The 24,006-nt window shown below is 39.4% G+C and overlaps 1 protein-coding gene across 2 annotated transcripts in view; it reads left to right on the plus strand.

The window, feature by feature from the left end:
* Positions 1–828: 828 nt before the first annotated feature.
* The window catches only part of LOC131256888 (uncharacterized), a 36,922-nt gene continuing 13,744 nt past the window's right edge, over positions 829–24,006 (plus strand). The window contains exons 1-3 of one of the 2 annotated variants that reach the window (XM_058257983.1): positions 829–1,266; positions 17,290–17,417; positions 17,816–17,919. In XM_058257983.1, coding sequence (XP_058113966.1) covers positions 1,154–1,266; positions 17,290–17,417; positions 17,816–17,919 — 345 coding nt within the window. In that variant the 5' untranslated portion in view covers positions 829–1,153. The remainder of the gene's footprint in view (positions 1,267–17,289; positions 17,418–17,815; positions 17,920–24,006) is intronic. The other variant, XM_058257976.1, reaches the window with a different exon arrangement.

Below are 24,006 nucleotides of genomic sequence, written 5' to 3' on the forward strand. Positions count from 1 at the left end.
CGATCAATCACAGCAGCCAGGCCATTCAATTAAAATAAAAAAAAAACCTGTATGTCATTGTGCGAATGGGTGGAGAGAGAGACAGAGAGAGAGAGAGAGAGGAGTGGACGGATGGGTGCCAGAGTATGGGACTCCGGGATCGGGTTGGGTGTGGTGGTCGGCTGCTAGGGTTAGGGATGGATAGGTTTAGATTTTTTTTTTTCATTAAATATATACTACCCAATTATCGGTCCGAGTCGGGTTTCAGATCGGATCAGGTCCGACCGAATCATATTTCGGTTCGAGTCGGGTCGGGTTACTATGTAACCTGAACTTGACTCGGTCGTGATTTAGATCCGCGTGGGTCTACTCGATCCAATCCGAAACTGACATTCGGTTTGGGTCGAGTCAGATCCACTGAGTGGAGTCAGGTCCTGTCCAACTCTATTTTCAATACACATTTTATGTTTTGTACTTATGATTTTATTAATTAATTATATATATAATTATTTATCATAAAAAACTTCATTTTTTAAAAACAAATAAGCTAAAATATAGGAGAACTATTCGTTTAAAAGTCATATTGTGTAGCACACAATCTATTTGAGAGAGAGAAATTCAGCGTACTTGTTAGCTCGAGTCATCGAAAATGAAGTGGACCAATGAAACCCGGCGGCACTGCAATTTATTGCGGTTTCAACACAGATGGTTAGATGGTTCACATTCAGTTATAATTTATAAGCAACTTATATATAGATGGGTTTCGGGGGGGTTGACTTCGACTTGAGCCCGACTCAAGTTTTATCGGGTTGGTGTTCGTATAGCCCAAGCCCGAGGCCGAACCCGATGCATCCAGCCCGAGCCCAACCCAATGAACCCGCCCGGCTTTCAGCCCTGCCACTCGGAGCCCCTGCCGGTTGCTAGCTCGGGACGGGCGAGGGTAGGACACAATCCGCGTTCGTTGAAAACCCTCCTGAGAAGTATACGGAATTTATTTTATGTATCAGATCGGTAGTTTTCTTTAAAATTCCCAAGAATATTCATCAGGCCATCTTTTACTCGCCCTTTCTCGCCTCCCACCGATACAAAACCACTTTCCGTTGTCATCCCTCCCGTCTCAAAACCCTAATATTTTCTGCTTTAGGTTCTGGTAAGAGGAGGAGAAGAAGAAGCGATGGTTTTCTACTTCAAGGCCCGGCCAGAAGCGGGCGATTACACGATTTTCATGGGCCTGGACAAGCACGAGAACGAAGAGCTCATCAAATACGGATTTCCTGAAGACATCTGGTAATTCCTCATCGGATTCTTCTTCTTCTTCTTCTTCTTCTTCTTCTTTTTTCCTCATGCGATTTGCAATTGGATGCTGTAATTTTATTTTCTTTTCGTCAAAATTTCACCTCGTAATTGCATGGCCTGGAAATTCTTGTTGATATTCCTGGAAATTCTTGTTGATATTCATGCCTTTTAAAAAAGAATCAAGCTCTGATTTTCAGTTTCACGGCATAATTTCCTTTTTTAGTTTTTCAGGTTTGGATCCCTGGAACTGTTTCTGTTTATAATCAAAAGTTCCATTTTTCTGTATCTATGACCTAACTTATTGTCCTCAGGGTGTCTAGATCCGTGACAAAATAGACTATGTCGGAGAAGTTCTTGTAGTTTATTTTTATTTATTTATTTATTTTATTTTTTTTAATTTGGTTTTTCTCTTGTTTATAATCAGAATGATATTTTCTTTTTGATCTCATGTGTAATTTCAGCACGGTATCACATTTCATGATAAGTATGTTCTTTATCATTCTAAACAAAGAAGGGAAAAAGGAAAGTAAAGAAGATTGGACAATAGATGTTAGGGGTTATTTGGATGCCTGTAAATGGGGCTAACTGTAAATGATTTTCAGGTAAATGGTTTACAGTCTGTGTTTGTATGCTGAAAAATGCCCGTAAATGATTTACAGGCTGCAAAATCATATACAGCTTTAAGCCCCATTTGATTTACAGGCAAAAACTGTGATTTCATTTACATGCTCTCCATTTACAGCCTAACGGTTATATTCTCAAAGATTGGCTGTCCATTTACAGGACTTTAATAATTTACAGGCTATCCAAACACACGATCATTTACCCGTAAATCATTTACAACTTATAGCCAAATAGGACAGGCTGTAAAATGATTTGCATGTGTAAATCATTTACCCCTTGAACCATTTACCACTTAAACCATTTACAGGCAAGGTATTATGTAACGGCAACAGTGGTCATAATGGCCACCACCATTACCTCTACGATACGGGCTGTAACGGCTGTTATAGTCTCCGTAACGGCCGTTATGCTCTCTCTCTCTCTCTCTCTCTCTCTCTCTCTCTCAGTTGAAAAAAACTGAAGAACCTGTATTGGTCCCATAATAGACCATTATGAGGGGCCTAACAGGCTGTTACGGGGGCTGTAACAGGCGTTACTGGTCATTTATTTCCGTAATGACCAGTTATGCTCTCTCTCTCTCTCTCTCAGTTGAAAAAAAACAGAAGAACCTGTATTGGTCCCGTAATAGACCATTATGAGGGGCCTAACAGGCTGTTACGGGGGCTGTAACAGGCGTTACTGGTCATTTATTTCCGTAATGGCTGTTATTGCTATCACGACCCCGTAATGTATAACGGTTGCCACCATTACTTTTACATAATAACCTTTACGGCTTTGTAATGGCTGTTATGGGCATCCAAACGACCCCTTAATTTCCCATTGGAAATCAAGCATCTTTCTGTTTCTCGGAACGGGTTTCAGGTGGTCTTGTAGCTTTTTCATCTTCTAGTAAAGCAGCATATGCATGATATTTGAGCCATTCAGTAATCATAGGTCCCGATTAATCGAACATAGACCAAACATACAACTATTGGACAATCCTACCATGTAAAAAATGTCATACAAAATCTCCCCAGTTGGATTTAGTGGTTTTTATACACCATCTTTTAAATGGTTATGATTTTGTCATCATTTTAATTTTCATCCCCTCGTGAACAAATGTTTTGGATGGTCATACACATGCTATGTTCGTTCAACCTGATTATCGAGTCAATAAGATCTTGACACCTAAATCACCAAAAAATAAACCCGCATACACTCAAAAGCGATATTAGAATAGAGAGGGAGAAATAACTTTATTGATGTTCAAATTTCTTTTCTTATATAAGAAAACTCACAACTCAAAAAAATGTGGAATGCCTACCTCCTACACCAACCCCCTCTCATACACGCTAAAGACAATTCCTATGAATCTTTAATGAAAATCCCCCAACTATTAGATTGATTTCAAATCAATCTAATTTACCTAAGATGGCAACAAATCTAATAATAGTAAAGGCAAATCTTGAAAATGATCCTTGAAATCTTCAATTACATCTTCAAATCAGCCCCTATATCTTTCACAAATACTGTGTTTCGGTTCTTGACATTTAGGCCATAATATAACAACAAACAATCCAAAATTAGTACATGTTGGGCCCTATGGTAGACCGTGGGCCTCCATCATTTCCCCCAAGTTGGAAAGAATTTGACTCCAGCGAGTTGGACGCTTCATACAGGTATTAGAGGTTCGGATCCGATTTTTTCAATTCATCTCCCATCATCCACATGTATTCAGAATAGGTCTTGTTCTTCCATTTCACTAAGTACCATTTGTATTAGCCTCATCGAGTACCGATGTCTTGATCTGTAACACTTGTTTAATTTTTTCTTTTTGTTTCTTGGGAACCTGTTCGTCTTGCACATCAAGTACAAATTTGCTACATTGAAAGTTAGCAAGATATCAAAGTCATCAACCAACTCAATCTCATAAGTATTACCACCCATTTTTCTCTTGACTCGCATGGTCCAATCTTTTTAGACTTGAACTTCTTGCAAGTTTTCCTCGGAAAACTTTTAATTTTTAATTTTTATTTTTTATGGAGATAAACCATAACAAAGTTACCTTCTTTGTATCTTCTCGCAGCGATATTCATTTGCAACTTCTCGGTACTTGGCTCTACTCTAGTAGTCTCTTTGATATCTTTTTATTCTTCTATCTTTTTTCTTGTGAACTTCTTTATGCCGGACCATTCAATTGGCTAGAGTTCGGCTTGTTTAGCTGGACTCACTCGATAATGTGCAAGATTATGCATGTTTGAACATAATGTCTAGTAACTATGAAGGGTCTTGTTTTGGAATGGGCTATTTATGTAAATGTTGCCATGTCTGCAAATCTTTTTCACTCTCTTTGATATTTCGTTTGGGTTGTATTCTTTTCTCGCTTTGCGGTGGGTCTCTTAATAAAATTTGCTATTCTCTCTCTCTGTCTCTAATAAAAAAGTGTCAAGTACAATGTTGAATGTTCCTCATAGGAGGAAGTTTTGCTGTGAGTTCTTCGGACACCAGGTCTTGATATTCATGAAGGGGTTTCTACATGAGAGGTAGAACATCCATCTGTTTTGCTAATTCTTTTGCAACTAATACATAGATGATGTTAGCCTCCCTTTTTTCTTCAAACTTCTGTAAACTAAGTGATTTCTGACCTTATTATCAGATTTAGGTGCTGGAAAATGTTCCGTTGGGCACAATGTAATATTAACACTATCCTTGATGAAGAGTCAAATGCACCATATCTTGGTTCCACAACCACGGTTTCCCTAGCAAAATGTGGCATGCATTCATGGGGACCACGTTACACTACACCTCATCCTTGTACTTACTAATAGGTAAGAAAACTATACGCTTGGAGTTAACAAAAACTTCTCTCCCTTTCTTGAACTAACTAAAAGGGTACGGGAGTGGATGCTTATGTTCTTTGAGTTTTAATTTATCCATCATTTTTGTGAAACAATGCTCTTATTGCTTTCCCCGTCTACCAGAATGGTGCATATCTTCCCACTTGAAATGCAACTGGCAGAAGATTGTTTTGTAACCATCACCCTTTTTTAATCACCTAAGGCATCAATAACATAGTCCGTTGGATAACTAATGCGCAAGGTATTCAAAATTGGTAACAGTCATAACCGTTATGTAATGGTAACAGTCATAACCGTTACGTGTTACGGGGTCGAAACGGCTATTACATAAAAAAGGCCGTAACGGGCCTATAACAAATTTTCCAAAATATAAAAAACGGCCGTAATGGCCGATACGGGGGAGTAACGACCGTTATGGCACGTATCATAACGGCAACGATGGTGGCCATTACCGCCACCGTTACCGTTTTGGAACAACCTGCTAATTCGTCGCTCCTATCACCATATGTATCTACTGCAGCTTTCCCAACATGTACTGTCCTCATATGCATCTTCTTCATATTCCATGTTGTCTTCGGCTTTCATTCGTATGCGGTTGGAAGCGTCTTCAACATATTCTCCTTCCTCAACCAAATTCACTTTAACTGAGGAATAAGGATTGATGTTGAAGACAATGAAAAGAATGAATGTCCAGGTTGCCCTTCAAAGCATGTGAAATGAGTACTACTTTGCCCCGTCTTGAATGCATTAGTCCTTCTTCCATAACCATCACCTCCCTGCTTGGGGTTTGGCTTCATTGCTAGACGTTGGCCCAATGTCCTTTGCCTAATGGGAGATCCTGTGCTTGCCTTACATGGGAAGTCATGTCGTCTCATCGTCGATGACAATCCTCGTGGAATATTAAATCATCTCCCAAGTCCCCAATTAATTATCCCCTCAGCTTTTAATCTAAGTGTGTACGCATCAGACATCTTAAATATATATATGAGAGCAAATTCATTTCTCATGTCCGGGTTAAGATCATTAAGATATTTTGAAACCTTTTACTCTTCATACTCACGAAACCTACTCGTGATGCTAATGTATGGAACATTAGAATTCCTTGATGTATTCATTTATCTACATGTGCCCTTGATGTAGATTGTGATATCTTTGATAGAGGTCATAGACATAGATCGTGGGTAGGAACTTCTTTTTTATCTTTTTTCAAGAATTTACCTTCTCCTTACGTTGACGAATTCGTTCGGCTTGGAGATCATCCCACCATGCTAACACATGACTGAGAAACTTCATAGCTACAAACTTAACCTTCTCACTGTCTGTGATTTCCTTATAATTAAGTGCCTTTTCCACTTTGCTTAGCCAACTGATGAAGTTGTCAACATACAAACAACCATGGGATTTTGGAAATTTTACCTCAATTCCAAGCTTTGTCATGTTCTAACAATCGAAGTGTTCGGTCATTGGTTTCTTCACAAGCAACAACTACTCATTGTTGGTTAGGACCTTAATAGAGACCTTCCCCTATGTTTCCACGTGCTCAAACTTCGATCTCTAAATTCCTTTTACACCGGAGCCCTCCCACTTGATTAATGAGATTGCTTATTGTATGTGTGTATTGATCTACATGCTCTATGAGTTTAGGTGTAAATTGGGTTAATTGCACAAACTCTTCATGTGTCACCACTTTCAAAGTTATTAGGAGATGATATAGAGTCAAAAATCTCCAAAGATGACTCACTCTAATACTAGAATGTCGCAATCCGATTACTGAGGCAATGAGATCTCGAGTCTTGACACCTGGATAACAAAGAAATGAACATGTATATGCTCATAGGAATATTAGAGCAAAGAAATAGTTTTATTAACATTCAAATTTCTTCTCTTGTAATACTCAAGAAAACTCACCTCTCTTAAAAAAAAAAAAAAAACTTGAGAAAACTCGCAACTCCATGAAATGCAAAATACCTACCTCCTATACCACCCCCCTTTTATAGACCTTAAAGACAATCTTCGTGAATCTTTAATGAAAATCCCCCAACTATTAGATTGATAAATCAATCTAATCTACCTAAGATGGCAACAAGTTTCATCCCAACTGTAGGGAACCGAGATAGATTGATATGGTTAAAAGAAAAATCGGGTTGGTTTTTTGTTCGGCCATTCTACTCGATGCTTTGGTCCCTTATAGAAGAAAGAGGGAGAATGCCTACAGCTCTTGTGCGGCACTACAATGCCCCTCCAAAGGTTGCATCCTTTTTTTTTTTTTTTTTGAGAATTAATGCAGAATAATTTATTAAAAGAGAAAAAAACTGTAAAAAACAGAGAGCACGACACTGCTGAGATAGCAGACTGACTCTACACGGCAAGGAAATCAAAATTACAGTCCATAGGCTTGGATGAGAGGGAAGCCCATTCGACCACAAACTGGATTGCCCTAAACGCGATGATGTCCGCCGAATTAGCTTTGTCGTTAAAGCACCGATCATTTCTTTCGATCCAAACAGCCCACCAAACCGCTAATAGGGCCATCCTTCAAAGAGGAGTCCTATGATACCCACATTTAACTCCGTGCCAGAATGAGAGAAGGCTGTCAGTTGAATTTGGAAAGCAAAAAAGCACTTTGAAGCGATGGAGAATACCCGACCAAATCTCGTGGATGAAGGGGCAGTGGATGAATAGGTGATTAACCGATTCTTCATTGGCCATACTACAAAGGCAGACATTGGGAAGAATCATTCCCCGTTTCCTCAGATTGTCAACGGTGAGCACCCTTTGATTTCCAACCAACCACCCAAAAACTGCAATTTTGGGAGGGACCGAGTAGTACCAGCCCTGATAAAGCGGGAGACCAGTGAGAGGAGGGAGATCAGCCGTTAGGAGGCCGTACAGGGATCTAACTGAAAATCTGCCCGGTTTATTCGGATGCCACGATAATCGATCAGGTTCGTTGCCATTGAGCGTTGAGCTATAAATATGGTTGAGAAGAGCAACATATTCATCAGTCTCACTATCCTTAAGGTTTCTTCTGCATTCAATGTTCCAAACTGGATTCTCGCCTTTGAAAGATAGGCAGTCAGCAACCATGCTGAAGGGGTTCTAGGCAATGCGGAATATGTTAGGATAATTTATACTGAGAGTGTCTATCCCCACCCAGGGGTCAAGCCAGAACCGAGTTCTGGTGCCATTACCAGGAATCATGGAGATGCTTCTGAGGATTTCCGGCGAAGTGGAGAGGATATCCCTCCATATTACGTCTTACGGGTGCAACTGCTGTTCGTCCACCAACCGCCTGTAGATCGGCCATATTTGCTCTTTATCAGGTCATTCCATAAGACCCCATCTTCATTCCCGAGTCTCCACATCCATTTACCCAGGAGGGCACGGTTCGTGAGTTTTAGGTCCTTTATGCTAGCTCCTCCATCTTGCTTTGGGCTGCAAACGACCTTCTAGTTCATCGGGTTGAATTTTTCTTTATCTGATTTGCCTTGCCAGAGGAAGTCTCTTTGTAATTTGTCGAGGGCCTTAACGATCGACGCCGGACACTTGAATAACGACATGTGATATATTGGGAGGTTAGACAATGCTGAATTGATAAGGGTTAAATGTCCTCCTAGAGATAGGTACCTGCTCTTCCAGATGGCAAGATAGGATCGGACCCTATCGATGATGATATCCTAGGACCTCTTGGGGGGCTTTCTTATGCATAAGGGAAGACCCACAAAGGTGGAAGGGAGGGAGTCGGATTTACAACAGAAAAAATCAGCGCGGGTCTTGGTTTCGGCTGCCTCCATGTTCACCCCCAACATGGTGGACTTGGACATATTGACTCGGAGACCTGAAACAGCTTCAAAACAGCGAATGATGGTGTGTAAGTAGCTTACTTTGGCTTGGTCAGTGTCGCAAAATAGGAGAATGTCATCGGCAAATTGAATGTGAGATATTGGATTGGGCATCCCCTGCACATTGAAGCCACTGGTAAGGCCTGCTTCCTGGCGCATAAGGAGCATGCTAGATAGGGCCTCACCCACCACCAGAAATAGGAAAGGGGATAGCAGATCACCTTGACGAAGACCCCTGGAGCTGTGAAAGAACCCTTTGGGAGAGCCATTAACGAGGGCAGAGAAGAAAGCGGAGGCGACGCATTCTTTAATCTAGGAGCACCACCTGCTGCCAAAGCCCATTCGCTGAAGCAAGTATAAAAGAAACTCCCAATCAACGTGGTCGTACGCCTTCTGGATGTCGAGCTTACAGACGAGGCCCTTGCGATTGGATATATATCTGGAATGGAGCACCTCATTCGCGATAAGGGCGTAGTCCGTTATCTGGCGACCAGGGATAAAGACACTTTGATGGTGGGAGATAACCAAATCGATCACCCCGATTAGGCGAGAAGCCAGGACCTTTGCAAGAATCTTATATGGGCCTTCGATAAGGCTAATCGGTCTGAACTGAGATAGCGTATGGGCTCCCTGGCTTTTGGGGATACGCGCGATAAAGGAGGCCCCGATCCCTCTGGATAGCTTGGCTCTCGAATAGAATTCGGAAATAAATTCCATAACATAGTCTTTGAGCAACTCCCAAAAGTGTTGGAAAAACGCAATTGGGAACCCATCAGGACCAGGGGCTCTGTCTCGTTCCATCTCATCAATAGCCTTCTTCACTTCAGAGATTAAGAAAGGAACTTCCAGAGAGGCGGCTTGAGCTTCCCAAAGATTGGCAAAATGTAGATTGTCGAGGGAAGGTCTATTCCATTCTTCTTTCCTCAACAGGTCCATGTAGAACCTGGCGATTTCCTCTGATATCTGATGTTGGTCATCTGTGATGGAGCCCTCTATCATAATATCATTAGATTGGTTATAGCATTCGATCTGGCTCTTTCACTAGCCATACGGTGGAAGAACTGTGTGTTTTTATCACCCTCACGAATCCACTTGCACCTGGATTTCTGTCTCCAAGAAATTTCTTCCTCTTTAAGCCTAGCGGATAGGGCCTGGGTCAATTGTAGCCTTCTGAGAAAAAGCTGAGGGTTATTCTGCCCGATCTTAGCATCCCTATCTATCTCCTTAAGTTCAGCCATGATGCCCACTAGCTCAGCTTCTCTTTTTTTCGCCTCAGCCTCCTTCCAGTCCTTTAATTTGCGTTTCAGCATGCGCAACTTATTGCAGAGGTTGAATCCAGCGAAACCTGAATTCGGGAAGGCTGCCCACCATTCCTAGATCATGTGGTTAAAACCTTGTAGCTGAAACCAGGCTACGTCGAATTTGAAAGGTTTGGGACCCCAATTTCGGTCGTCAACTGCCAGCATAATCGGGGTGTGATCAGACGTAGTTCTGGGAAGAGCCGATTGCACGATTTGAGGGAAATGATCTAGCCATTCAGGTGATAGCAGGAAATGGTCGATCCTGGTTAGAATGGGAGTCGCTCTGTCATTAGTCCCGGTAAATTTAGCTCCCAGCAACGGGAGGTCGACCAGCGCTTCGTCTTCTATCCACTGAGAAAAGGAACGCATGCCCACCATTACTCTGCCGCCCGAGGATTTTTCTTCAGCCCTACGAGTGATGTTAAACTCGCCTCCTATGCACCAGGGACCATCAAACTTCACTCTGGCAGAGCTCAGCTCCTTCCAGCATTCCTTCCTTTGAGATTCCTGGGTAGGACCATAGACAGAAGAGATTAGGCAAGTAAAATCAGAAGAGGTGTCTTGCAAAATAACCGAGAGAGAGAAAGATCCGCTCCAGCTATCTATTAGGTTCTAGGAGGAGGTCTTCCAAGCCATGAGAATGCCGCAAGAGGAACCAACAACGTCCCGGTTGACCCATTGCGTCCGAGTCGGGGTCCAGATAGATCGTAGCAATCGATCGTTGAAGTGCTGAACTTTAGTTTCTTGTAGGCAAATCACTTCTGCTTTGCTCTAGCTGCATGTAACCTTAATGGGTCTCCGTTTGCGTCTAGACCCGACTCCTCTGATATTCCAGGAAAGGATTTTCAGTTGGGAATCGAACTGCCCCGATCTGAATACGCCCGAGAGTGAACAATGGAAGGATGGATGGTAGGCGAGGTTAGAGCCAAGCTCTGGAGCTCCCTATTGTTGAGCGATCTGATTGGGGTTTTCCTCAGTCCTGTGCTGAGGAAGCGGACGGCCGCGCTCCTCGATGCAGTAGAAGAGAGAGATGAAGTCTTCCGGGTGATCCCCAAAAGACACTCCTATAGCTCGTCCAACGTGGCCCATTGCGTCCCGAATTCATTTCTTTCGCTGGATAGTGTGAATCAGCTTGGCTCTCTCCTCATCGGGACCTTTGAGAAGGAGAATGCTAGAGGGTTGCTTCACACTGCTGTGAGTTTCCCGAATTTGAAGGGGTTCTGCCTCCAGGATATCCCCTTCATTATCTTCTCTAAACATCTCAACCAGAGCTTGCCCTGGAAACGTATCTAAGGCGACCTTTGGCAGAGAGGAGACAACAGAGGGAGGGGATGCGTGATCAAAGCACCAGTCCACTGGATCTGCTTCCAGGATGGGGGGAGAGTCTCTACTGCGAGGAGTGGGGGTCTCACCTGGGGGTGAGGGGCATTTGAGAGTTGAGAGGGGTGAGGCCTTGGTACCATTCAGTTCGATGCTGGGATGGAGTGATGGTCGTATCTGCCATCGATTGCAGGCATGTGGGGAGATGGTGAGGGGCGGATGGGTTGGATCGTCCGAACCTGCTGAGACGTGGATTGAAGGATCACTGAAGAGATTGATAAAGTAGCCGATACATCCATTAGTTACTTCGGGAGGGGGGTTAGGGTGCGTTGCTCGGTGAGAAGAAACGATCCTGATGTGGCTTGTTAGTAGAAAGAGTGTGTTGATCAGTGACAACCTTTAGAGAAAGTCAATGGTTTTGCCCAAAATCTGTATCATGTGCATGGGGGATGCTGATTCGGTTGATCACCTATTTTTGCATCGATCGTTTGCTGCTAAGTTGTGGGCAAGGCTAATTCCGACAAGGTGTTCCAAAACGGTAATGGTGGCCGTAACGGCCACCACCGTTACCGTTATGATACGGGCCATAACGGCCGTTACGACCCTTTTTTTTTTGAAAAAACTGTTACGGGGCCATTATGGGACCGTTACAAGGCCTTTACGGCCTGTTTTTTCTATAATGGCCGTTACGGCCGTTTTGACCCTGTAATGCGTAACGGTTATGACCATTATCGTTATGTAACGGCCATTACGGCCATTACGTAACTGATTTTGAATACCTTGATTTAGGATCTTCAACTTAGCCAAAGTCCATGGGTGACTTACTATGGGCGTGGCACATTGTTGGCTTTGGAAGGAAACATAAATGCATGTGGAGGTTGTTCTTGCTGGCAAAAGTTTGGGTGATTTTGAGGGAAAGAAATGGGAGATGTTTCTGTAATTCTCTCTTTTTGGAAAGGGAGGCATTTTGCAAAGCAAAGTGTTTTGTTAGGGATTGGGCTACATCTCTTTAGTCCTTTGTAGATTTTGATTTGTCTCTCTTGCTTGGTGTATAGTTCGATGTGCCATCTCGGCACCTCTCGTAATAAATTTCCGTTGCCTTCAAAAAAAAAGAAAAAGAAAAAAGAAGAAGAAAAGGTCTGATCATTGAACTAAGCAATCCATCATTGGATCCACCCTTGATCACCCACCCTCTTAGAAAATCATGTTGGTTGAATGATCCTAATCTTTCTATCAATGCCTATGAAAATTGACGGTCCATATTGACCATGCTACAAATGTTTTGATCATTGATCTATGACATCGACCTGTAGGCCCCAACCTTGATTGTCCGAAGCACAGCAAAAGGGAAAGATTTCAAAACACAGGAAATCAGTGTATTTCAAATACCTCCGAATTTCGAATACCGCCCAACCTCCTAATTCATGTTGCCAAATGACTTTTGGATTCCGAATGCACTCAAATACACTTAAATCCATGCTGCCAAACGACCCGCTATATTTTTCCTTAGTGTGCATCCGATGATGCTGTAAACAAGAAAATGAGAAGACTGTTAGGAGGGAGGGAGGGAAATCTCTAGTTTCCTATCAGGCTATGTCACTTGGAACATATCTTCCTCGTCATGTATTCTCATGTTTTCCTCATTAAAGAACAATAGTTTTATTTTGTCGGAAAATATCTTCTTCATCATGTCTTCTCATATGGGAAACTAAATGTTGCACCTCTTGTAATAATTTTCCGTTGCCTTCAAAAAAAAAAAGAAAAAAGAAAAAGAAAGAAGAAGAAGAAAAGGTCTGATCATTGAACTAAACAATCCATCATTTGGGTCCACCCTTGATCACCCACCCTCTTAGAAAATCATGTTGGTTGAATGATGCTAATCTTCCTATCAATGCCTAGGAAAATTGACGGTCCATATTGACCATGCTACAAATGTTTTGATCATTGATCTATGACATCAACCTGTAGGCCCCAACCTTGATTGTCCGAATCACAGCAAAAGGGAAAGATTTCAAAACACAGGAAATCAGTGTATTTCAACTACCTCCGAATTTCGAATACCGCCCAACCTCCTAATTCATGTTGCCAAATGACTTTTGGATTCTGAATACACTTAAATCCACGCTGCCAAACGACCTGCTATATTTTATCTTAGTGTGCATCCGATGACGCTGTAAACAAGAAAATGAGAAGACTGTTAGGAGGGAGGGAGGAACGGAGGGAAATCTCTAGTTTCCTATCAGGCTATGTTACTTGGAATATATCTTCCTCGTCATGTATTCTCATGTTTTCCTCAGTAAAGAACAATAGTTTTATTTTGTCGGAAAAATGTCTTCTTCAGCATGTCTTCTCATATGGGAAACTAAATGTTGCACTATCAAGGGACATAAATGAAACGATAAAGTTGTCAATGAAACTCGGTTCAATGCACACAAAAAAAGAGGCATATTCACAAAAAAATAACATGTAAGGAATGCTTTTTATTATTATTATTATTATTTATTATTTATTATTAAGGTTAAACACTTCAAAGTTTTTTTTTTTTTTTCGTAACACATTACCTATTATTATACATTCACTTTTGCAGTTTTTGAAATTTCATCTTAATTGTCATTCAAAAAATATCAAAAGCTAAACTATAAGTAGCTGAATTGCATTCTTTAGCTTTTCTGAAAATTTACTCCTAATTATCATTAAAAAGAACCAACTATTAATAGCCCAATTTCATTCTTGTTGATATATGAGTGAAAAATAATACAGGTACTTTATAACATAAACTTTTGCAATTTTTATTTTTATTTTTTTGTTTGTTTGTTTTTAAATAACATCTTTAGTGTTTTACTGAAAAGGATCCGATGTCTAAGAAAAGGATCGACCATCAAATGATTGATTTCCTTAATACAAGCAAAAGAATATGGACAATTAGCGTCATAAGTCATAAAGAAAATTAATGCATATTATCACCACAATCCAAATAGCTCTGGAAGGTTAATTAAAGAATCTTGATATATGATCAGATAAAAATTATATTATTTTATTATCTGGTAATTATCTTATACATACACAAACTTATCTTCTTAGTGATTTTTTTCAGGGAACAGAAATTCAAACAGTGATGTTTAATGAAGTAGCATAATGATTTCAACATTTACTGGAGAAGGGAGAATCTTATTACATATCAAATGGTGTTGAAAAATTTACGGGACAAATAGGAGATATCTCCTCATCATAAGAACAACAATCAACAAAGACCAACTGGATTAATGTGTTCAAAAAATTATATATTGCACTCACATAAAGATGCATATTAACAAGGAGGTAATAACTATGCACTCATCTCTCCATAATATGTTGCTACTTGCTAGTATTACAAGTTTTTTTTTTTTTTTTTTTTTTAAATTTAAATTTTTAAATAATATATATTTTCTATAATCACTTCCAAAGTGGGCAAGTATATTCTATCTTTTATTAAATACTTACCAACTCGAAGGCCAGCCCGAGTGTCCACATTGGACATTCATAGGAGCACGAGCCGGGCGGGAGTCAGATTAATTGTGACGCAGGACGTGAATTTAAATATGATATGCAAGATTGCAGGCTTAGATCACACCAATTCAGAAACAATCACACAAATTCCACATCCCACATGAAAATCCAAACATTCAATTAAAGGGGAATCTATGCGGGTCCAAGCTGACACAGGTTAGGACTGGACCAATAAAATTATAAGCTAAACAATCTCAAAGGGAAATAAAATCAACTACTCCTGCATAAAAATCAGTCTCTAATCCAAGGGATTCTCTAATTTCAATTCAAGGAACCCTAAGGTGATAAAAAGGGGCAAATCAATTAGGGATCATGTAATATAGGGTTATGATTCATGAAAAAAACGGCTACGAGAGGATAAAAGAGGATAAAAACCTGAGCCAAAAGATGATCCCGCGTGTGGACAGCAATTATGGCCCAGACGGACGTGCGTGTGATCCCGGCCGCACGTGTGTGGGGCCCACTATTTAGAAAAAGGCCACCTTGGCCCTGGTCGGCCAGGGATGAACTCCAAAACCTCCAAATCTCAGCTCGATCCGATGTACGGTTTGTGCGTAGTGCTCCGTCGAAGTTTCAGCTCGCCTGCGGGCCGAAATCTGGAAACCTGCTTCAATGAAGAAATCTGATGCAACAAAAGGACAAATTCGAAGTATGGATGGTGGGGGAAGATGGAAAAAAAAAGATGATGGAAGATGGGGGTGAATTGGGATCGATGTGGCTTCGCACCACGGTAGTTAGCCCTTCGAAAAGGGAGGGCTTCGCACCCACTTTTGAATTCTTCCACAACTCACGAAGAGAGCAGAAAAATAAAGCAGGAATTTTTTTATTAACTTCAATGAATGAAAAGAACTACAAGGGGTGCCTATTTATAGGGAGAACCCTATACCCAAAAACTCGCACCATGTGTGACACCTATTACTTAGCGATGAAGTAAACTAAAATAAAAACCAAATAAGAAAATCTAAAGCGTTCACGATGTTCTAAATAATAACAATAAGTAAAACCTAAAATATAAAACTAATCCGACGAGTGGGCCACGATCATGAGATCCCATGGTGGGCTTTTCTTGACTATCGGGCCACTTTTCTGAACAAAAAATTGTCTTCTAGCTAGGAGGCCCTCCCTGGACGTCGTCATCGAGCCAGATCGATGGTGGGGTCCTCCTTCTGCGTACGTACGTGCGTAGGGGTGGTGGTGTGCAGGCGTGCGTGTGCACGATGTCCTCATCAAATTGCTCCTCATTTTCAATGCAAAATGTAATTGTAATGGTGGCTAATATCAAGTTCAAACAGTGATTGTTATTGAAGTAGTGTAATAATTTCAATATATACTAAAGAAGGGAAAAACTTATTACATATGATATGGGTGTTAAAAAATGTACGTCACAAATATGAGATCTCTCCTTATCATGAGAACAACAATCAACAAAGACCAACTTGATAAATGTGTTCAAAAAATTATTTATTGCACTCACATAAAGATGCATAAATAGATATTTTCAATGCAAAGGTCAGACCAACTTGATAAACGAGGAGGTAATAACTATGCACTTATCTCTCCATAATATGTTGCTAGTAATACAATTATTTGATATCTATAATTATTTTCAATGCAAAATGTAGTTGTAATGGTGGTTAATGTCAGGTTCATTCAAGAAATACGAAGGAGAAAAGATAATGAAAATGTAGCTAAACGTGAACTCACTATTACCGACATCATCAAGCATGCATAAGTAGATATTTTCTATCAATAATATATTATAATTTATAATTATGAAATAATCTAAATATATTATTACTTAAAAAAAAAAAAAATCTCGGTAGCGTGACTCATGTTTTATTAGCATTATGGATTCAAATGACAAAAAAATAAGGGGGGACAATAAGCTAGTTGTTAAGTGAAGAGCCAATTATTGTAGTGAAGGCATTCGTAGTAACAAATTACTAGGGTATTTATATACTATTACCTTTTTCTTTTCAAAATGATGCTTACAAAGAAAGCTGATTGAACTTATTTTCATGAATTTCTCTCTATTGATAGCAACCACAATACAACAGTCCAAGTATACCTGAACCTTATATGAACTGAACCATTTCAATTGTGTTTGACAACAACCTGTCACTATTTTCTAATTTCGTTTTGCGATGGCACCATGTATCAAATAGTGACAATAAAATAACTCTCATGATATCATTAAAGATTATCCTAACAACCAGAAGAAATGCCATGGGTAGGTCTGTTTGGTTTAGTTGCCTTGTCGAAGAGCAAAACTGTCATTGTTTTCTTATATTCAAAGGTAAAAGGCTGATTTTAGTAATTTACTTCTTTGATAGATGAAGGCAAACTATTGCTTTTGTATGCACACATGGTGTCTAGATACTTTAATGTGCACTTCTTCTATTCCTATGCCCTCACCCTTCCTTTCGTCCTAAATGGCCTGCATCTGGTTGGTATTGAAAGGGCCTGCATCTGGTTCATTAATGGAGAATAAGTTGGATTATTTATTTATTATTATCATTTTTTTTTGTGTGCCTGTTTCTGCAGGTTTCATGTTGATAAAATGTCATCTGCCCATGTTTATGTAAGATTGAACAAAGGTCAGACTATTGATGATATAAGTGAAGGATTGCTGGAAGATTGTGTCCAGCTTGTCAAGGCCAATTCCATCCAAGGCAAATTCTCTTCGAAGTTTCACTTCTTCTTTATTATTATTATTTTTGTTGTGTTGTTTAGCAAGTAATTTCTACTTCATGATCACATGAATTTTTGTATTATTTAATGTGGATAGGTGGACATAAATATAAGTTCTGAATGAATTGTTTTAGACGAATGCATGCCTCTCTCTCTCTTCTTTTTTTTGGTGTGTGGGAGGGTTGCCAATAAAGAAAGGTTGGGGCATGGCATACTCAATAGTGTCTTGAATAAGGTTTTTACTCCATGATTCTTCATTTAAACTAATGCCTCTATAAATATGACCTGCTTTTAGTTCTTATCTGGGCGTTCAATCTTATGACATTAGTAGAAGTATGTGGATAGCTTCTTGTCTAACATGTTTGCTCATGCTTAGCAGGGAACAAGGTGAATAATATTGATGTTGTTTACACCCCATGGTACAATTTGAAGAAGACTCCTTCCATGGATATTGGGCAAGTTGGTTTCCACAATCCGAAAATTGTGAGTATTTTTTGTTTCTTCTATCTTTGTGTAATGTACATTTTTTTCACCTTTGGGCTACAATACGGCTAACATGTAACCCACTCGCTATCTCCTCTTTCTTATGTTATCTTTTAACAATGCTTGACTGTGATGGTAAATTGTTTTAGATGTTCTTTTCTCTTGTTGCTTCTATTCTTTGCTGCACTAATTGATGTTATTCACTAGAAAATGTTTTGTTAAGTGAGCATGCTTTGCTTCTCATATTCATGCAATCTTCAAGTTAAAAGTCTAATAGCATTGGGTTGGGTTTGAGCGTTTAGCTCTTGTATTTTTCTTTTCTGGCTTCTTCGTTGGTTTTTGTTTTTAGCTTAGGCATCCTTTGTTTCTCTTTCTTTTTTGTTTTTTCTTTATTATGTTTTTCTTTTGGCTCTTCTTGTTTCTGTCTTTGTTGTTTTCCTTCCAGCTTTTGCTTTCTCTTTAATGATATTATCTTTCAAAAAAAGAAAAAAAAGTCTAATAGCACAACTAAGAGCAACATCTGTTGTCAATTAGTGGTGCAATCTGGTTTTCAAGTCAATGAAATCTTGACATTCAAATCACAAAGAAATGGACAAGAGTACACTCACTGGAAGATTTGAGTAGAGAGGGAGAAATATCTTTTATTGATATCAAACTTCTTCCTAAAACACTTGGAAAATTTGGAATCCCTTAAATGAGAATCCTCCCAACTATGAGATTGATCTCAAATCAGTCATAATTGATTTCAATATGTCAATCTACCTAAGATGGTAAAAGCCTAATAAATAATAATAGTAAAAAAAAATTTAAGAAATCTTCAATCATATCTTTAAGTCAGCCTCCATATTTTCCACAATAATAAATTGCAAATCTTGATATTTAGGCCCCAAATTTATAACTAAACAATCCAAAATCAGCACATGTTGGGCCCTGTCGTGGGTCATGGGCTTAGGTGGGCCATGGGTTTACATTAATTCTCTCCAGTTTTGAAAGAACTCGTCCTTGAGTTGGAAACCAGTCTCAACCTTTGGACTTGTATTACCTCTACAACGGATCTTCTTCTTTGGTAGAAGTTGGTGGTGCCAATGTTGTTAAATAGCATATGCGATCGTGTGCGATTGCATATGCCCGTGCGCATACGCGATTGCACAATCGCATATGCGGTCGCACAATTATTTTAAAAAAAAACATTTTTCAAAAAATTTTAAAAAAAAATCAGAAAAATAGGGATAAATTAAGAAAAAAATGAATTAATTATTATATGCCATTGGCCCTTGAAATTCATTTAATTTAAGTAAAATAAAACCAATTACATAATGAATTAAATATTAAGTTATCATTCATCAACAATTCTACATTCTACAATATAGTTAATATTTAATAAATATGAAATATCAACATTCAACACTACATATATCAACAATCAACATTAACACACTTAGTAAACAAAATGAAGAAGTTATTTATTTATTATTCATCTAATCATATACTATATACATTGATCTAGTTTCCATTGTGGCATATCACCACCAGGTCCACCACTATCATCATTCGAGTCATCTCCTTCTTCCACATACACTTCTTCTTCCATTTTTTCATCATCTGTATGTACTAATACTTCATCAACATCCAATGGTGGATGATCTTTAGCTTGATCATTATCACCATTTCCTTCTTCCATCTCCTCAATCTCTTCAATGGGTTGGTGGCTACTACTCGCCTCCCGGCTTCCTCCCATCTTTTGTCTTCGAGTGGTACTACCTTCACCAGGTGTCGATCCGTATGCGACATCTTTAACTTGTGCCCATGTCAGGTCCTCTCCAGCAAATACCGGGTCCTCTGTCTCTACGAGCCACTCGTTATCTGCATCCAACTCATCTAAGCAGATAGGGTCAAAGAAACCAGGCTTTTCTTTCCTATTTTGGAATCGTTTTCGCAATTTTTGATTGTATTGAACGAAAACCAAGTCGTTGAGCTTTTTTTGCGCAAGGCGATACCTTTTCTTGGTATGAATATGAAAGAAAGAAAGCGCATTTGGCATTAACTATTTGGTAATTAATTTAGCTTAGGCCTTACACTAAAAAATTAAAGTTTACAATTACTAAACAGTCTAAACTTACCGCCTTGAACGTGCTCCAATTGTGCTCGCAACCACTGACAGAACACGTGAGTCTAAGAATCCTCATAGCCAGCTTCTTTAGAGCCGAGTCCTTCCTGTTCGGGTCCACTCCATAGGCAGCCCACCAGTCAGCTGAGAAAAACAGTTCAAGTATGTTAGAGACACTTTGTAGAAAAACTATTTGTAAGACATGAAGATCGACATTCATAGTAGTACTTACTGGGTAATTTCATTGTCCGATGCCTTATTACGATATCCCTTGAGAATATTCCCTCACTTTTTATATAGAAGTCCAGCGAAGTTGAGATCTTGTCTTGTTCTTCTATCTGGAATCATCCTTTCCAAGACATCAATAAATCCAACCATATGTATAGTTAGTGCTTTTGAAGCGAATAAACAGGCTGGGTTAGGATGTAAGCAGCTGAATACATTGAAGATGACATTTGGCTGCCCCATCTTTTATGTGTAACATGTAAAATTGGCTTGTAATCACAGTCTTTATAGTTAGAATGATCCATGATCTTATTTTTCGCCCTATCCATCGCATCATATATGTAGCCCATTGCAGGCTTCTCATCCCCATCCATCAATCGAAACACTGTGACTAAGGGCTTGGATGCTTTTAGCGCCTTTACCACTTGTGTTAAAAAACTTTGTGAAATGATTGTTTGTTGAACCTATTTCCCTTCAACCTTCTTTTACCAAGGCCCACTTGTAAGATTGGCCAACACTACAAAGCTTCTAACTTCTGTTTTTTTTTTTGCTTGTAATCTTTGTAGTGTTAAAAAGGTTGTAGCGAAACGGGCGACTGTTGGACGTAGCATGTTACCTCCAATGTATCTTCTCATTCGACCGAGAAGAAGGGCGTGTTTGTACATAAAGACCGTGATTCTTCTAGCCCTTCTAATCACACTTATAAATAACCTAACTATATCTTCTAACATAAGATCAATACAAGGGGCCGCACAAGGGGTCCAAAATAAATGATGCCTCTTCTCCATAAGAAGACGTTCGGCTATTACATACGAGGCTGCGTTGTCTGTAATTACTTGTATAATATATTCCTCAGCTATTTCCTAAATAACATTATCTAGTAATTTAAAAGAGTATTCTCCTGTGTGTGGATGGCCTGATGCATCCACGGACTTCAATAACAGTCCCAACTGGTCAATTTATCAAAAAGTTAATAAGAGACCGACCAGATCTATCGGTCCATCTATTGGCCATTAGTGAACACCCATATGTTTTCTATGATTCCTTATATTCAGTTATGAAGGATCATGTATATTCAACTTTAGTTTTCATTGCATGTCTCCTTCATTTCATGATATGAAGGAGGTTTAAGCCTAGGTCCAAATTAATTTATAGCTTCAACCAATACTTTGAAGCTTCTCGATTTAACGGCATTGAAAGTAATGCCGGTTTGGTGAAACCACTTAGCAATATATTGAATAGTGGCTTTCCTATCTTTTTGTTTATATCAGTTTTCTAAAGTTGTTTGAGCTAACCCTTTGCCTCTACCCTTTTGGTTGATCACATCCTCGGGGTGTGGTCTACACCATCTATCCATGGGCACAAGCCCTTGGAATCTCTTCGAGACCGTTGGTTGTACTTGTGGTTTAGACCAACTTGTCGAAGTAGGGAAGTGAGACTAGCTTCATCTACATTAACTACGTTTATATCTTTATATGTATCTTGTTCCAAATATTCCTCCTGATGTAAGGCACTATCACATCTCTTTCTTGACTGTTTTTCCATATACTCCCTGATCTCCTTTCGGATTTCTGGAGTAATTTCGTCGCATGCTTTTGCATTTGACTTCGGTGAATGTGCAAGGTGTTGCTTGTGCCTTGCAATACCACCGGAACTCACATACCAAATAACTCACATACTATGTGAGTCTTTTCCGTAACACTACGGTAGTGCCCATACTTCCTACCTAGGTGATTCGACTTGGGTTTCAAAGAAGAAGATTGGGAAGAAGACATTATGTTGGTGGTGTGTGTATCGATTGCTTGTAGCCTAGTACTAAAAAGTAACTAGAAAGTAAACTAAAAAGTAAAAACTAAAGTAGAGTAAGAGACTAAGAGTAAAGAGACCAAAGAGATGAGACTTGGGAGAGAGAGAGAGAGAGAGAGAGAGAGAGAGAGAGAGAGAGAGAGAGAGAGAGAGAGAGAGAGAGAGAGAGTTACACACACACACTCTTACACACTTACACTAGTAGACTAGTAGCAGTCTAGTAAAAACTAGAAAGGGAGAGGGAAAAGAAAAGGAGATAGAGGGAGAGAGAGAGAGTTGAGTTACACTTGTAGAAAGGGAGAAGAAGAGGGAAAAAAAAAGGAGAGAGAGAGAGAGAGAGAGAGAGAGAGAGAGAGAGATTTACACATAAACAAAATTACAATTACAAATTTAAAAAGAGGTTCCAAATTCTTCAATCTTCACTTCTTGTCTAAGTTGTCTTCTCTTCACTTTTGCCTTGATTCTTTGACCCTTGACTTGAATCTTGATCTTGATTCTAGAATTATGTAGAATGTAGACTTGTAAAGTTGTGTTGTTGTAAGTTGTAAGTTGTAACACTAAGTCACTAACACAACACTAACTTGTAACTTGTAACAAAGTAACAAACAAACTAAAAAAAATGTTAGAAGTTGTTAGAAAACTTAGAACTTGGATATTATGAAACTTTAAGAGAGAATGAGATAGAAAGAGAGATAGATAATAGATTAGAAACTAGAATGAGAGATAGAAAGAGAGATAGATAATAGATTAGAAACTAGAATGAGAGATAGAAAGAGAGTGGGGGGTGTGTTGTATGGATATTTATAACTTGGAAAAATTAGAAACTAGAAAGAGTTCAATTCAATGGATGGAGAACTTGGTTGTCTTGTAATGTCTCTTGAATCTTGATTCTTGAAAGAAATATGGATGGAGGAGTGTAGCTTGAGGCTTGGAATTATGTAATAGAGCAAAATAGATATATAGAGAGAGCTTGAGCTTTGAGTGCATGCAGGAGTGCTTAGAATCCCTTTTTATAGAGACAAATCAGGATTTAAAAAATAAAATAAAATTTCCAATGGTTAGAAAACAGTCAAATTTCTGACCGTTGGCAACTATGCGATCGCATACATCGCATATGCAATCGCATACGTGCAGTGATTGCATATGCCACTGTTGCAGATGCGATCAGTGCACATATGTGCGCATATGCGAATGTGCGATCGCACATGACAACACTGGGTGGTGCAGCCCTAATCGTTGGCTCAACACAACCTTTGTTGGAGTCCACCATAGATGATGTCTCTTTCGCTTGCGCTCTTGTGGGTGCCAACTTTTTTGTTGTAACTTTAAAGTTTGTGGATCATAAAACATTTGCCTCATTTTTTCGTGTCACAGTCATCTTTTGTAAATGTGCTTCAATTTGAGTCAGCTCAATAGTAATGAAGGAAACAATAGCAAACTCTAACATCTCTTGCATGCATCCTCATTATGTGTGACATGTCGAATAGGTTTGTCTCTTCGATATGCGTTGATACCATGTACAAAATGTGTAACCGCCTAAACAAATTAACCGTTCAGAAAAAAAATAAAATTCCCCGCCATGAGCTGGATTTGGTGTCGTGGAGTTCACTAACCGTTTACCAAGTCCAGTAAGTGGCGAGGTAATTGCTCTGACCCGGTTCGGGACTTGGGAAGTAGTAGTGCCCAGGTTTCGAATTGTTGAAACCTATTTGCATGTCTGTAATTGTGATTGCCACTATCAGTGGATCCATTAATTGAATCCCTAGCGACTTCAAGTATAGGTCCAACGTTAATGCATCAATCACTTAAAGTGTCAAATTTTTCTTTGACTCCATGGATTTCTTCGTCGTTACCGGAATTTCTACTTAAATTTCTAGTATCTATCATGTTCCAACAATCGAAGGATTTGATCATTTGTGTCTTTATAAGCTAGGGCTTCATGTTGTTGG

The sequence above is a fragment of the Magnolia sinica genome, chromosome 1 (assembly GCF_029962835.1).
Source record: "Magnolia sinica isolate HGM2019 chromosome 1, MsV1, whole genome shotgun sequence".
Classification (NCBI taxonomy): Eukaryota; Viridiplantae; Streptophyta; class Magnoliopsida; order Magnoliales; family Magnoliaceae; genus Magnolia; species Magnolia sinica.